This window comes from Antechinus flavipes, chromosome 4 (genome assembly GCF_016432865.1).
Source record: "Antechinus flavipes isolate AdamAnt ecotype Samford, QLD, Australia chromosome 4, AdamAnt_v2, whole genome shotgun sequence".
NCBI classification, from domain to species: domain Eukaryota; kingdom Metazoa; phylum Chordata; class Mammalia; order Dasyuromorphia; family Dasyuridae; genus Antechinus; species Antechinus flavipes.
Window position 1 is genome coordinate 296,008,371 of NC_067401.1, and position 15,840 is coordinate 296,024,210.

The 15,840-nt window shown below is 34.5% G+C and overlaps 1 protein-coding gene across 2 annotated transcripts in view; it reads left to right on the forward strand.

The window, feature by feature from the left end:
- Positions 1 to 15,067, forward strand: part of NT5DC1 (5'-nucleotidase domain containing 1) — a 241,868-nt gene extending 226,801 nt beyond the window's left edge. For both annotated transcript variants that reach the window (XM_051997582.1, XM_051997581.1), the window contains one exon: positions 14,017 to 15,067. In XM_051997582.1, coding sequence (XP_051853542.1) covers positions 14,017 to 14,121 — 105 coding nt within the window. In that variant the 3' untranslated portion in view covers positions 14,122 to 15,067. The remainder of the gene's footprint in view (positions 1 to 14,016) is intronic.
- The last annotated feature ends 773 nt before the right edge of the window (positions 15,068 to 15,840 follow it).

A 15,840-nucleotide genomic window follows, 5' to 3' on the forward strand; every position in this document is an offset into this window, starting at 1 on the left:
GTTATTATTGGGCAAGAATCTGGGGCTTGTTCTCCTTTTTGCTTTCCTTCTCAAAGTCAGCACCATTAATGACTTTCCCGTAACAGAGGAGTAAGTGTTTTGTGCTTGCTGAGTCCACAGTCTCAGGATCCTTGTTTTAACAGGGCAGTCATCTGATCTCAGTTAGGATACCCCACACCCAAATCCCCCGGCAGTCAGTCACAAAGTAACCCTTTCTGTTCCCCCAATGAGAACTAAATTGATTCATTTTAAGAAATTTTTTTTTTGAAAATTCACCTTTTTAAAATTTATTGTTTATTTATTACATGTTCACATAAAGATACTTTGTGATACTTGACATGGTACTATTAAAATGTAAATACATAGAAGGTGTACCCATGCAATTTTCTGTTTTTGAGACTTATAGAGTTGTTTAGGCTACTGAGAGGGTTAATAGGAAAAGAAGAAAAGGAAGGAAAGAAGGAAGGAAGCATTAAGCACTAACTATGGGCCAGTCACTATGCTAAGTACTTTACAAATATTCTCTCATTTGATTGATATAACAATCCTGTGAGATAGGTGCTATTATTATCCCCATTTTATAGTTGTGAAATCTGAGGTAATCAGAGGTTAAATATCAGAGGATGTATTTGAACTCAGATCCTTTCTGTTTTATTTCAGTTTTTCAGGAATCCAGTTCTTACTGACTAGGATGATGACTCTCTATCCACCTTCCTAGACTGCCTCTCCCTATCTGACTTTCACTCTTTTATCTTCACCTAAATTTCCCCCAAACCTCACATTCTTGAAGTAATTTCTAAAAAGATATTTGATCTATAGTTCTTGAATTGATTCTCCATAGAATTACTCTGAAAACGGTTCATTGAAGTAATAAATCACTAAATACCTAGCTAATTTAAATTAAATGGGGAAAGCCTAACAGCCTTTCTTATTTATATAGTTTAAATGAGTCACAGCTTATATGTATCTTTTATGTACTATACCCCTCATTTATAGCACTATTGACAAGTGTTTTCCTACATCTAAACAAAACTTTCCTCCCAAACTTCCCATAAAAAACAAATTTTCCTCTTACACATTACAGTAGCCTTTTAAATACTTGAAAGTAGCTGCCATGCAGGCTTCTTTTCTATAAATTAAAAATCCCTATTCTTTTATCTACCTCTCATGACTTGACCTCCCATTCCCTTATTACTCTGATAACCCTTTTCTCTACAAACACACCTCTTTATCGGTGTCCTTAGGAGTTAGAATATAAATCTCATGAAGACAAATGTATTATAAACACCTTCACAAAAGGTGCCCCCAAAATATATATGTGTAGACATATAAATATATATGTACTCTAGAGTTTAATAAATGTCATGATAGTGACATAGTTATTAATAATGATAGTTCATGTTTTTCTGGTTCCTGACAAACTGAAATAGAACATAGAGAAGATCTGAGTTCATATGTATCATCTGATACATAAACAGATAGTTCAGGAGTGTTACCACCTGGATGCCTATAAAATTTGTTGAAGGTGAATGCTTGCCTAAATCTCACCTCAATTTATCAGTCTTCACATCAATTGAATTTATTCCACATCCTTTTTGAAATGCAGCCCTTAAATATGGTCCTTTCCTGATAGAAAAGCAGAAAATTCTGTGATTCAGATTACTGTAACACACTCATAAGTAAGGTTGTTTCTAATTATATATTGATGTTGTAGTTTCCTGTTCTTTAAATCTGGGTTTATTATGTTATATTTAAGACATAGACCACAATAGATAGTCAAGCTTAAATAAGTGATCAGATATATTTTGTAGAAGATCAGCCACTGAGCATAGCCTTGGTCTACTTTCCTCTCTGTTTCAAAGAACATTTTCACAAGCCTAAAACCATTTTACTTTTATATAATCGAATTCTGCCCACTGTGGAAAAATAGTGAGGTGTCAATTGTAGAGAAGGCTTTGACCTACATTGATAGGAAGAGTTTCTGGGCACAGTTTCTCTTCCAGGAAGAATTTCCGGTAGGTGTTTAATAAATGTTAATTCTTATTGACTCATCTGGAAGGCCCTTTCTATTGATAAAGTCACAGGTCCAATCCTAATCTCTTGTTATATGAAAAGGTAACTTTATTAGGAACATTCACATTTTTCCCAAATTTAGAAGTCCAACAATCATGTAAACTATGTTATATAGATTCCAAGGACTTCTGTCCTTATAAGTATATATGTTATGGTAACTTACCAGATACTCTCTCCTCATGTGAATATTTGCCTAAGTCTCACCCCAGTTTACCAATCCCCACATCATTTGAATTTCTTCCACATTATTTTTGAAATGCACCCCTTAAATGCCCACTTCTCTTTTTTGTCTTATCTGGAAAGAATCACCCAACTAAAAATGCTAACTTTTTCAGAAAAGACTTGTAATCAAAGATTCCCCATTGTTGGCACCAACATATAAAAATGCAACAGAATAATACACCTAAATTCCATAATCCCATGGCTTTTAACCCTACAAACTGACTCTTGTTTGGAAACCCAATGAGCAACTAGATGGTGAAATGGGTGAAGTGCTGGACTCATTTTTCTGAGTTCAAATTCAGCCTCAGACACTTACTATTTGTAAGTAGTACAAGTACTACTGGACAAAGCACTTCCCGCTGCTCACCTCAGGTTTGTCATCTGTAAATGAGTTAGAGAAGAAAATGGCATATCGTTGCAGTATCTTTTCCAAGACCCCAAAAGGGGCCCACAAAGAGTCAGATATAACTAAAATGACTGAATGACAAAAGTTGCTTATAAAGAAAAGGAAAATGGAGGATGGGTTTAAGAAGGTAGTAGATTTACATAGGAATTAAATTACATTACATTTATTATGTAGGAAAGAGACTGAGGCAGGAGCTTGAGAGCTGGCATCTACTAGCAGGATGCTAAGTTTTATAGTGGGTGGCTCTTGCAATAGGATGGTCTAGGGAAATGAGATAGCAGAAAGCAGAAGCCTTGAAACAGCTTTTAGGAAAGTGGGAGGGTGAGGGCAGAGAACATATCAGAAAGCTACGCCAGCAACAGGAAATTTAGGCCAGAAATTAGGAAAGCCAAAAAGAAAATATTAGTCAGGTTTGCAAATCTGTTCACCCTGCTAACATTCTTGGCAGCCAGAAGAAAAACAGTTCCTTTTCAGCACCCTAAGGCCAGGTTAAATTGGAGCTGGGTAGACAAGTGATTTCCCAAACTGACTAAATTCTTACTGCCCCAACTATTTTGGTATATTCTCTGCATAGTAGAATAGTTTTTCGTTACCACTGTATGTCATATGCTCCAAGTGGTTTTTCATATTCTTTAATGAGTTAGGGAGACATGGAATGTGCTTGTCAGAGTCCACTGGGGATTTGGGAAATGAGAAAGACATGAGTTTTGTAGTCTTTAGTCATTGTTTTGTTTTCACTCATTCATGTTAGCCAAATTGCCATCATGAAACAGTTCTTTAATCATTTATAAATTAATGATATAACATGGGTATTTTTTTCTGAACAGGTATTATGTACATGTACAATGTGTGTGTGTGCATATGTGTGTGGTGTGTATATATGTATATACTTCATTGGTTGAACTGACACTGACCTCTAGAAGAGTTCATGGTTAAGAAGGAGGGCTTTATGTTCTTCTGTGTTTCCCCGGGAGAATAATAACACTGTGAAGAGGGAAAATTGGGTTTTGTTTTCATTGGGTAATATTGGAAAAATTCTTAAGGAAAATTTTTCCTATGCAGTCTTCCAAATGGATCTGCTTGTCACAGATTTCTGTTGTTGGGAAAATATCCTTCCAAATACAGAGTTTACTAAAGTCTGTCATTGTTTACTGTGCCTGGAATGCTTAAAAATAATCTCCTAAGTACTTCTTAGCAATTTACCTAAAAGATCTTTAGTTGGGTTTATCTTTTAATTGCTTTATTTGTCTTTGATGAAATCTTTGCTGAGATCCCATGACCATAATGAGACTCTTCTATTCCATGTTATTTTCTATGGTCAGTGGAATAATAATCATTTTAAGTGACTAATCAAGACTCTGATCAAATCTAGCTGGCTTATGGACATGTTGAAAAACTGATAATGGTCTGGAAGCTAGTTAATATGAAAATATTCATAACATAGCCCTGTAGAATGATAATTTGGGAATATTTCCCTATGTCGATGGTACATATGACATAAATATAATTTTCATTTGAGGATTTAAGGAGAATCATTTCTGACTAAAAACTATCCCTAATCCCCCCATATACACAAACCTATAAAATCTGGAAAATTCTTATGTCCATATCATACTTTTAAATGTAGTGACCATAAATATATCACTGAAAGTTGTGTTTAAAGGAAAAGAGGTAACATACAGTGTATTCTGCAGATAAGGAATTATGGTACCTCTAATTTCTCTCACTAAGTTCTCCTTGGTAGCATAAGATTTTTTCATCAAGGGTTCTATACTCTTACAGACTGATCATTGCTCTTCTGATGATTTCAGTGACATCTGTCTGCTATTCAATCCAGAGTGGCCTTTTGCCAGCATCTCAGGTGACTCTGAAGGAATTGACTTTGTAGTTCCTTTGGCACTTAGTCAAGGTCTTCTGTTTCTGGTCTGGCCAGGATTATGATTCTCTCCAACCAAACTCATGGTAGCAACAAAGTATCAGACCAGAAATTCCATTTGGTTTAGCTCAGCCAAGAGAATAATCTTGGTAACACCTTTCAGAATCTTGGAAGTCTTCATTAGCACTTTTTTCTCTACCAGTCTAGCTATAGGAAAGTCCTTGGCCACAGACTTCACGTTCAAGGATATTTAACAAAAACTTAAATGTTTGATACCAAGTGTAAAAAGACAGCTGGGTGGTAAAGAAGATGAAGGCTGGACCTGGAGTCAGGAAAACCTGAGTTCACATCCAACCTGAGGTTGATTAGCTATCTGGCCAGGAGGTAATCATTTCATCTCTGTTTGCATTGGTTCTCCATTCATAAAATGTAGTTGATAATAGCACTGACTTCCCAAGGTTGTTGTGAGTATCCAAAAAAAGAATTTTTGTAAAGCCCATAACATAGTGCCTCGCATATAGTAGTTACTGTAAGATTACCTATTAATATTGTATATTTTTACCCATAAACTCTTGTCTGAGAGTAAAAAAAAAAATAAAAAGCAAAGTTAATTTTTCTTAATTTCCTTCTCTTACATGAGGGGGAATATTTAAATCAAAGGTATCAAACAGTCAGGGGGCCCATAACATTCCTGAATGTAGGCAGAACCAGATTAAAATGTAATTGGGAAATATTTGTCAAATAAATTAATATAATATAAAACATAGATAATGTTAATATGTAATTTCTTAGTAAATATGCAACCTGAAGAAATCCTTGTGTGAGTTTTGGTGTCCCTTGTCAAGTTGAGTTTGACACCATTGATTTAAATCATCATTAGTAATTAGCTATAAAACTTCCTAAGGCACATGCAGGTGGCCATTTTCCTAAATCAGCTTAGTAAAAGAAAAGATGGATCCAACGTGGGCTTTAGAAATGTATAACTGGCTTACCTGCATTCATTTAGAAAATAATTATTTCTGATAATTTTTCTAAAAGGAATAGTAAAAAATATTTGTGTTCATGGGCTCATGGGACTGAAATGTCTCCACTGCCTTGCCCCTGGGATATGAGCCAAAAATGAGTCTTTATCTGGAAGTTATAGTTCCATTTATTCAGTAGATCTTAAGCAAGTTCTCTTATAGGGATTGAGAGAGGGACAAAATTTAGAAGAGACCTGGGGATTTGCTCTGTTCATATTTTTTTGTATATATATTGTGTATTCCTTCTTCTTTCCCCATCCAACCCCCATACATAAACTGTAAGCTCTCTGAAGGAAGGGACCATTTGGGGTTTACTCTAGTAAAGAGACTAACATTAGTGTTTGTGATGCACAAGTAGTATATTACATAGCTGCAAAATAAAGCTTTATATGAAGTCCCAAAGATGAACTCATTATTAGGGAAATCAAGGAAATGAGATAATTCAAGGCCAATGTTGCTCACAGGTAGTCAGGGTCACTATGCTCTGAAGCAAATGAGGACCGATTGTTTTGCCAGCCATAGAAAGCCTCTTCAGATTCAGGTTGGGTACCAAATTGCTGATTTGGATGAGTTGTCTGCATTCTGGACAGGGTAAGGTGTCACCAGCTTCCCTCATGCACTGGAGAAGACACTCTCTGCAGAAGCTATGGCTACATTTGACAGTCACCGGGTCAGTAAAGTAGCCCAAGCAGATGGAACAAGTGAGCTCTGTCTTGAAGTCTAGTTTGACTGTGGCAAAGTGCCTTGAGGAAAAAATATCACATAAACTTATAAAGGAAGAATGGCACCAAACTATGAAAGACCTTGACTGTTAGAGGAATTGGGATTTTATTCAATAGACAATAGGAAACTGCTAAAGATTTTTAACAAAGGAATTCCATATGACCAGTTCATATGGCCTAAGGCTGGGGTCCTCACACTACAGCCCGCGGGCCAGATGCGGCAGCTGAGGATGATTATCCCTCTCACCCACGGCTATGAAGTTTTCTTTATTTAAAGGCCCACAAAACAAAGTTTTTGTTTTTACTATTGTCCGGCCCTCCAACAGTCTGGGGAACAGTGAACTGGCCCCCTATTTTAAAAGTTTGAGGACCCCTGGAAGGGGTAAAAAGGGAGAGCTAACCAGACTTGTGATGACTGAATTCCCTCCATCAATACAAATAATTAACAATCTTAGAAAGTTGTCTGGCTTTTGAAGAGATTAAAAAATTTATCCAAGGTCACTCAGCCAATCTGTACCTGGGGCAAAACTTGGTTAGTCAGTAAAGATTAATTAAGTACCTATAATGTGCTGGGCACTGCATTATTTACTAAGTATACAAATGCAAAAGATTTTGGTGAGGAGAGAGGGAAGGATATACAATGTTCATATCTAAGTCAATACAGGCTATATACATAATAAATATGAAGTGATAGAGGGTGGGGGACTAAAAGTGAGGGGAATTAGAAAAAGCTTCCTTGAAGTATTAAATGTGCTGAACTTTAGAGGATGTCTGTTGTATAACTGATTCCAGCATGGAAATTTACGTTCGAAGCTCTCTATACATATGCCAGTCTCCCAAAATTATGTGCAAAAAAAGGCATGAAAGCAGATTATAGAATTGACCAATTTGTCTGGAATTTAGTGAAAGAGAGTAATTTGTAATCAGCCTACAAAGGTAATCTTAAGCCAGATCATAAAGGTATTTAAATACAGAGAAGGTAAGAGAAGGGAAAGGTACAAAGGAAGGAGTTCATGCTTTATCCTAGAGGCTGTGGAAGAAATACTGAAGAACTTCAGAGTTTGATGAAGATGACGTGATTAGACCTGTCTTTTAGGACTAACAATTTAGCTATTATGTGGAAAATGATTTGGAGAAGGGACATGAATAAATACATGAAAATCGAAAATATGGGTGAGAGGAGATGAAGACCTAAATCTAAGTGTTTATGGCATGAGTGAAGAGAAGAGAACAGAACAGATAGCTGCAAAAGATATTCAAGAGATAGAATCAAAAATATTTTGTCAACTTATTAGATATGTAACTAACATTGAAATAATGTCTTAATACCCTTTCCATCTGTATCTCAATTGAGCTTCATAGCAACCCTAAGGATAAGGATAAGCTCTCCATGTCAGACTATAATAGTTCAGTCCTGCCTGACTTCTCATGACCCTATTTGGAGTTTTCTTAGCAAAGATACTAAAGTGGTTTGCCATTTCCTTCTCCAGCTCATTTTATAGATGAGAAAACTTAAGAAAATTGGCTTAAATCACTTTCCCAGAGTTACACAGCTAATAAATATCTGAAGCCAGATTTGAAAGTAAGAAGAGGAATTATCCTGAGTCCTGGCTTGATATTCTATCCACTATGCCACATAACTGTCCCATGCTCAATAGCTCCTTCAAATCCCAATTTTCTAGTTATCTCTCCCAAATTTTGGTCTTTTGAGCTCTTTACTATCTGCCAAATCTTTAGTTATCACAACTAATTCAGAGCCTCCTATTCCATTCACTGCTAGAGGTCCCCATATCCCCTTCAGGTCTACTTCAGAAATATGAAAGAAAACACGGATTTATTAATCACTTACTATGTGCAAGCACTATACTGTCAGACACCATATTAAATACTTTGTAAAGATTAATTTACTTCATCCTCACAATAATCTTGGGAAAGAAGTGCTATTATTCCCAATTTACAACTGAGGAAACTGAGGTAAACTGAAGTTAAATGACTTGTCTAGGATTACACAGCCAGTAATGTCTGAGTCAGGATTTGAATTCATCTTCTTGACTCCAGCCTCTGAACTCTAACTGCTGTGCCACTTAATTGCTACTAGTATCCCTATAAGATAGGATATAGTGCAAAAACTTAAGATTTTTTAAGAATTACAAAGGACTTTAGAGATCATTTTATTTTCAAAGTTTTCATTTTACTTATAACCACAGAATGGGGGATAGGAGTGCAAAGGGTAAGCTTGGCTCAGGGTCCCATAAGTAGAAAATAGCAAAGTCAGCTCTTCCAACTTCAAATCCAGTGTTGTCTACAGTTACCTTGTCTTTTACTCATTAATCTAACGGAATTTTGCCTGAGTCCTGGAGCAGATTATGGACCATCCTTCCTAACTCCTCTCACTTCAACAAAAAAAAGATTAAGATTGGAAGTTAATTTCATTATCTACAGATTTGATGCTTAGAATGTATACCCTAGATTCTTAATAATTCTATTTGTCAGTTGCAGAGTTTGGGATTTCCTTAGCACAGCCTCCCCTGTGAAGATTAGGAAGCTATAGTAGAAACAAGAATGGAATGGGTGTCAAAAGAGCTATCTATGCTCGAGTCCCAGATCTGATACTACCATCTTTGCTACCCTGACAAGTCATTTATAAACTCTTTCCCTTTTCTCATCTGTAAAATAGAGAAAATAATATTTGTACATATCTCACAGGGTTATAGTGCAGAAAGTACTATGTAAACCAAAGTGCTATGTGTTTGTATGTGAATCTGTTGTTTTATTTGTAAGTCTTAAAGTTATATGTGCATGTGTGAACTATTATTTCAATGGAGACATATGGTGGCTGAACTAAGGTCCATAAGTGAATGTTTTCTCTTTTCACCTAGTTACAATAAGTTAATTTTAGTTCAGACTGGGCTGTGGTTTTCTTAGGATTTAGATGCCCTTTGAAGGTATGGTTCATAATAGAGCGACTTTAGCCTTTTGAAATGTGCTTACTTTTAATATTTTCCTAAACTGGTATATTTTTTTCTGTTCTTAGTTACAGAAAAATATTTCTCTTCTTCCCCTCCCCCCCATTCATCAGTGTAATTTTCATGCAAATTAATTGCTGAATCACTCTCTGACTCTTGCCTTTCAGTTATTTAAAAAACAAAGTTGTATTATACAAGACACCAGCCAGGCCTTGTTTGTATATATTTTGTTACTGTTTTTTAGAGTCTCTACCTTTATTTGTGTTTAGGAAGTTCTTTGCCCTGTGTTTCATAGGATCACAAATTTGAAAGTGGAAGGGACCTTGAAGGTCATCTAGTCTCCTGGTGACAGAGTCAAATAGAAACAGGGATCACTAAAGGATATATAAGAATCCTTTGGCGAATATATTGTGTTATCTTTGTCCTGTTGTATTTTTGTTTGTTTGTTAAATATTTATCGATGGGGAAACTGAGGTTCAGAGAAGTTAAATGAATTGCCCAGGGTCAGTGGTGACAGTCAAGATTTAAACTCAGGCCCACTGACTCCAAAGCCATAGTACTTTCCACAGGAATCTTAATGAAATAGATCCATTGTCTAAATTACACAGTTTGGAGATTAATTGGATTTTGAATGAGGAAAAAGACTTGAAGACTTCACTCAGCTCCTTGTTTTACAGAGGAAGAAAAATGAAATTTGGGAAGGTCAGGCAACTTACCACAACTTGTAGATAGAAAGTAGCAGAGCCAGAACTCAAACCCACAGCTTTTGACTCCAAATCCAGTGCTCTTTCCACTCACCATGCTTCCCAAGTTATCCATTGCCAATTAAAAATACACATATATAGGTATGTCTCTTCAGATGTCATTTATTTGGTAAAGATACTGCTTTCTTATACTTTATGGTGATTTCTTCTTTAGATTTAGGAAAATATGTCTTGCAGAATTTTCAAGGAGTAACTTAATCCAGCCCATGAACAAATTAGAATCTGTCTCATAGAGTCTCTTTTGTGCTCAAGACTATCTGGAATACATATCTCTTTCTTCTAAGGTAATTTGTATATCTAGGATTTCATAGGGCTACTGTACAAACACATACACATGCATACAAATTTTCCCAAGAATTGTTTTAGCCCTTCAAAACGCAGATTGAATCTTGACTGATGAGAGAATGTTGACAACTAGCTTCCTGCTGTGCCTTCTAAGGTCTTCCTTTGTTCCTTTGTTCCAAATTCAAAGTAGCATAACTTAATTAGCCAAAACATTTGCCTTCCTCCTTCTCCCAACAGCTCCTCTTTTAGCTAAGGATCCCTACTTTTTGGGTGGTATGTTGCTGGCATAGTGGGATCTAGAGACCATGAGAAAAGGAATAGAAAAAAAAATAGTAAATGACAGTGTATGGGGATTATTAATAAATGATTTGTTAGTAATATGCACAAGGAGAGGATGCATTGTCATTACAGGCATTTAAGCCAACATAAAATTAAAATGAAAGGTCCTCAACTTTAATAGGAAGCATTTTTTTTGTTAATTCTAGAAAGTGTTGAGATGGAGTAGATGAGAAGAAATGGGGGAGGAGAGCGATTAGTATCAATAGTACGTTCTGTTGGAAGCCGTAGCCAAACTTTTTTCTCCCCAAATGTTAAATATCTGGGTCCATTGGCATCAAGCAGTTAGGGATCACTTGTGTGAAAAGATACCTCCAGTACCCATCCAGAAAAAAAATAGGCTTGTCATGTCTCTATTTGGATTGGGCCCATGCAGAACTTAGTACCTACTCTCCAATGATTTGTTTAATCGAATTGAAGTATTGGTAGGATTTAGTCAGCTAAGGCCATCTCAGTCCTTTTTATAGGCAGCTAAAGGTATGTGTGGTACTAAGAGAAAGATGAGGCATAAAAAGTAGAAATGATCTGCTCCTGAAGACTTGGCAATAAGAGGATCCATAGAGCATATGTAGAGAAGTTTTAAAGGGTCAAGTTCAAATTGGCCAATTCAAGAGGCAGAAAAATATGGTTACAGAACTAGAATAATAAAAAAGAAGGTTAATATTATATAATAGGAATCCTTTTATGTGACTATTCTTTTTAAATCTAAGAAAAATTTAAATTTAAATCTAAGAAAAGAAGTAATTACAGAAAATACCTCTTTTGTATACTTTGGCTCCATTTATCTCTCCATCAAAATATGCAGTATGCCATTTCATCTGTTGAACCTTTTATTTGCCAATAAGATTTAGTATTTGTGCATACAAACTCAAAGCAGCCAAAAAGTTAAATGAAGGAGCACACTGATGATTTGGATTTTGTTTATTTTTCTTGTATAAAAATTAATGTAGGTGATAAGCAGGCAATTAACAAGCTTTATTAAGTGTCTGGGACAACTAGGTATCAAAGTAGATGGAATGTAGTCTTGAAGTGTGGAATTTTCTCTTCCTGAGATCAAATCTGGCCTCAGACATTTATTATCTGTATAACTCTGGGCAAGTCATTTAATTCTGCCTCAGTTTGCTCATCTGTAAAATAAGGAAATGGCAAACCACTCCAGGATCTTTGCAAAAAAGAAAAAAGAAAAAGAAAAGAAAAAAAGAAGTCACAAAGACTCAGGCCACTAAAATGATTGAACAACAACAATATTATATGCCTGCTATATGTTGAGTGATATTCTAGGTTCTTAAAGATACAAAAACAAAAATAAAGTAGACTCTGTGCCCTCAGGAAGTTTATCATGAGGAATAGTATATACAGTAATATATGTTGAGCATATTTATATTATTTATCAAATATATATGTGGGCACATTTATATATGAGTATATGCATTTATATACATATAATATAAGGTAATTTGGGGGAGGAAAGAAATAGTAATGAGGAACTTCAGTTAAAACTCATGTAATAGACAATAACAATTGAAGGACACTAGGGACTCTGAGATTAGAGGTAATGGGGAATGCATTCCTTGCATGGCAAACAGGTACAAAAATGGCAGATCGAATAGTATGCAGGAAGACAACACCAAAGGATAATTTGACTAGACTTTAGAGCTTTAATCTCCAAACTTTTTTGGAAAAGTTTAAAAGAACAACCCCAATATGTGTATATTAACTCATTTATAAATTACATACCTGTATTACTATGCTAATAATTATGTAATATCATAAAGGCTTACACAAAATAGAAATTGAATAATGCAATAATGGTCTGAATAACAATCTTTTTTCAATGGCACAAAAACCCCTCTGCTTTCACCAAAAATGAACTAGAAAATATTATTGATTATGACATTTTAGTGAGTAATATGGTTTGATGTGCTTCATTGTTCTTTAAAATTTGGGTTTATCCCTTTGTGATGTGAGGATTCAAAGATTTGCTTATGATTTCAGTTTAGTTTAATACTTGATTTTAATGTTTGCCATAGCTTTAAAAAAAAAAAAAAACTCACCAAAAAGTGCAGATCCAAATGGAAAATGGTAAATCATTGGCTGTATTTACAAATTCATAATACTTATTTTTCAGTCCCATTCAAAAATTTCTGTTACAATTCAGCTGGTACATTTCCATCTTCTCCGATATCAGTTGTTGAACCTGCAAACTAATTAGATGTTGTTATTTTTATATTTTTATTAATGGGTTCAAATGTTCATTTAGAAATTTTTTAACAGAAAATTATAAAAGTTCTGTTTCTAAGTCATTTTTAAAGTTGCAGACATAAGAGTTTATTAAAGGATACTCTGTTCTAAGTACTAAGAAAACAAATTCAAAAGTGAAACTTTTGCCCTCAAAGAGCTTACATTCTGCTAGGGGAATACAAGATATGTCAGTATATATCTTTGTATACACAAAAATAAATCGATGTATTAAACAATATACTTGATGTACAAGATAAATCTGAAGTATAAAATAAATTTATACTATGTCAAATAAGAATCAGGATTAGATTCTTGAAGGAACTGGACAGGGGACAAGGAATTTAAGAGACAGAGATGAAAAGAAAAAATAAAAGATTTTAATCATGGGAGAGAGCATGTACAAATTCATGGAGGTAGATGATGGAAGAATGCTTGTGTATGGAGAACATAACAATTTGGCTAGAATCTAGAGTATTACTTGATAATAGCACCCACCTCCCAGGATTTTGTGAGGGTGAAATGAAATATATTTGTAAAGTACTTAATATGATGCCTGGCACATAGGTATTAAATACCTATTTCTTTCTTCTTTCTACCCCCTACTCAACCTGGAAAAGTAAGCTGAAGCCTAATTGTGAAGAGGTTTGAATGCCAAACTGAGGACCTTGTATTTTTTTTCCTACTTGCAAAATCCCTACCAAGTTAATGGAATCCTAACTCTTAATTTTCACATTACCTTGAAAGATTTTCCTTGTAAATTAAAATCCTAGAGCTGTTTTCTGATTTTATGAGCTAATTTCTCAATCCTAAGGTTACTGAAAGAAGTGTGATCATAGGTCAGAATGCTAGTGATTCAGGACTTCTGTTTTTAGTGAAGTATCTATTGTCTTTACAACCTAAGATCAAAATTCAGACTTCAACATAATAGAATTGAATATGATTCCCATGAGTGTTTCCATTCTGTTAGCAGATCTCCTTTAAAAAAAAAAATCTATTATTAGAAAAAGAAGCTTTAATGTCAGTTGAACTCTTAGCATTAATAGATGTTTTTTCAAGGTCTGAAAAACTAATCCCATTACATATGTTTATGTGTTTTCTTTCAGATTTACCCTTGGACTACAAATTTACCAGATTTTCTGATAATTCAAAAACTGGTGGTTATTATCCCAAACCCCCATTGGCCTTATTATCAAATGAAGAATCATTGACTACAAAATAAATTTTCCATTTTTCCTGAAGAAAAGATAGAAAATCAGTGCTATCCGAATATGATGAAAAACACCTAGCACTTGATGTAAGTTTTATCTATAGCTAAATACAAAGAGCTATCATTTATTCTTGGAACTCCTTTTTGTATTGCTTATGTTGGCTTGAAAACTTTCATTGCATTAATTGTTTTTTCATTTGTATTAACTATTTTACCTGATAGTATTGTTTTGTCTCAAATTCAATTGCTTTAAATTATTTTACTATTAATTCTACAATCAAGACACTTGTGTCCTATGTTCTTTTGATACTTTATTTCATACAATTGTTCTTTGTTACAAGATTATTAGACCAGAACTAAGAACTTAAATGGGAATTTGCATTCTATTTCCTGATTGCTGCTTTCACAGCATGTTAATTCTTGCCCGCCAGAGACAAGGATCTAGTGCTCAGGTTGAAAAATATTGGCAGCTTACATTGATCTGCTAAAGTTATAGCAAGGAGTTTAGAGTCAGAGAAATCATACGGTGAAAACAATTAAAAGATGAGTATCTTTTTAGTTAAACAAAATATTCAAACCTCAAGGACACAGTACAGGGGAAGAAACGTAACTCAGGGCTGTTATAGAATTTTAATAGCTTTCATCTAAGAATTATTTGCTCAGTTTATTAGAAGCTCAGTTTGATAGTTATAACTATAGAATGATATTTTCACACCTGCATCTCAGTGGAAAAGTTTCACAATTATTGACCATCACAAGGAAAACCAAAAGTATGATATTTTCAGTTTTACTAAATAATGTCACATAGAACATAAAATAACTTAGAGGAAACAACTTATATTTTCAGTATGAACTTAGCCATATAATCAAGCAAAGAATGTTTCTTCTCTGTACCTCCTTGAAGCCTTTAATTTCACCCAAAAAATAAAGATTTTCTTTTTAAGAAATTTATTGTCAGTCATCATTTTTTACATTATAAAACACCCTTATATTCTTATAAACTGTCAAAATCTGTACTAAAACAAGACAATACTGGCATAGACAATACTGGCATCTTAATTATCCTTTAAGCTCTATACCACCAAATATATTTTGTTTCTCTTCTGTACTTTCTGTATTTTAAATCTTTAGAGATCTAGGGTGCTTTTCATTTGGCCCAGTAATGAAAACTGAAATTTCACTTAAAAGTGGCATCAGTAAATCAGAAATCAAAAAAGAAAAAATGGGAAAAGAAATAAGGGAAAAATTGATGTTGAGAAATTATTTGATACAAATAAATTTAATTTTAATATCAATATAGTAATCCTAATTCAAGAGATAATAAGCACCATTAAAATTATTTTCTCTTTGCCTTCAGTTAATCTCCTTAGCAAAGAGTTTGGGTTTTGTCCTTCATTCTCAAACTCCCATATTGTCAAAGGTAATGTCTTAACTTGCAAGTGAATTGGATTTAAGTGAGGCAGAGTTGCCTCACAAAATTGTAAGCCTCACTTCTCCAGAGTCATTAAAGTTCAGTGGCAAGGCAAGAGCCAAGATGACTAGGGATAGCCTGAGGTGCCGTGGATGACTTGGCCTTTCTAAATTAAGGTCTATGACATATCTGTGTATTTGAATTCAGTTTTTTTAATATTTCAGAAACAATTGACCTGAGCCAAAATAAAAGAGTTACTCATTTGTTGCACCCTGAACTAAATTCAACTATTCATTATTTAACTCGAAG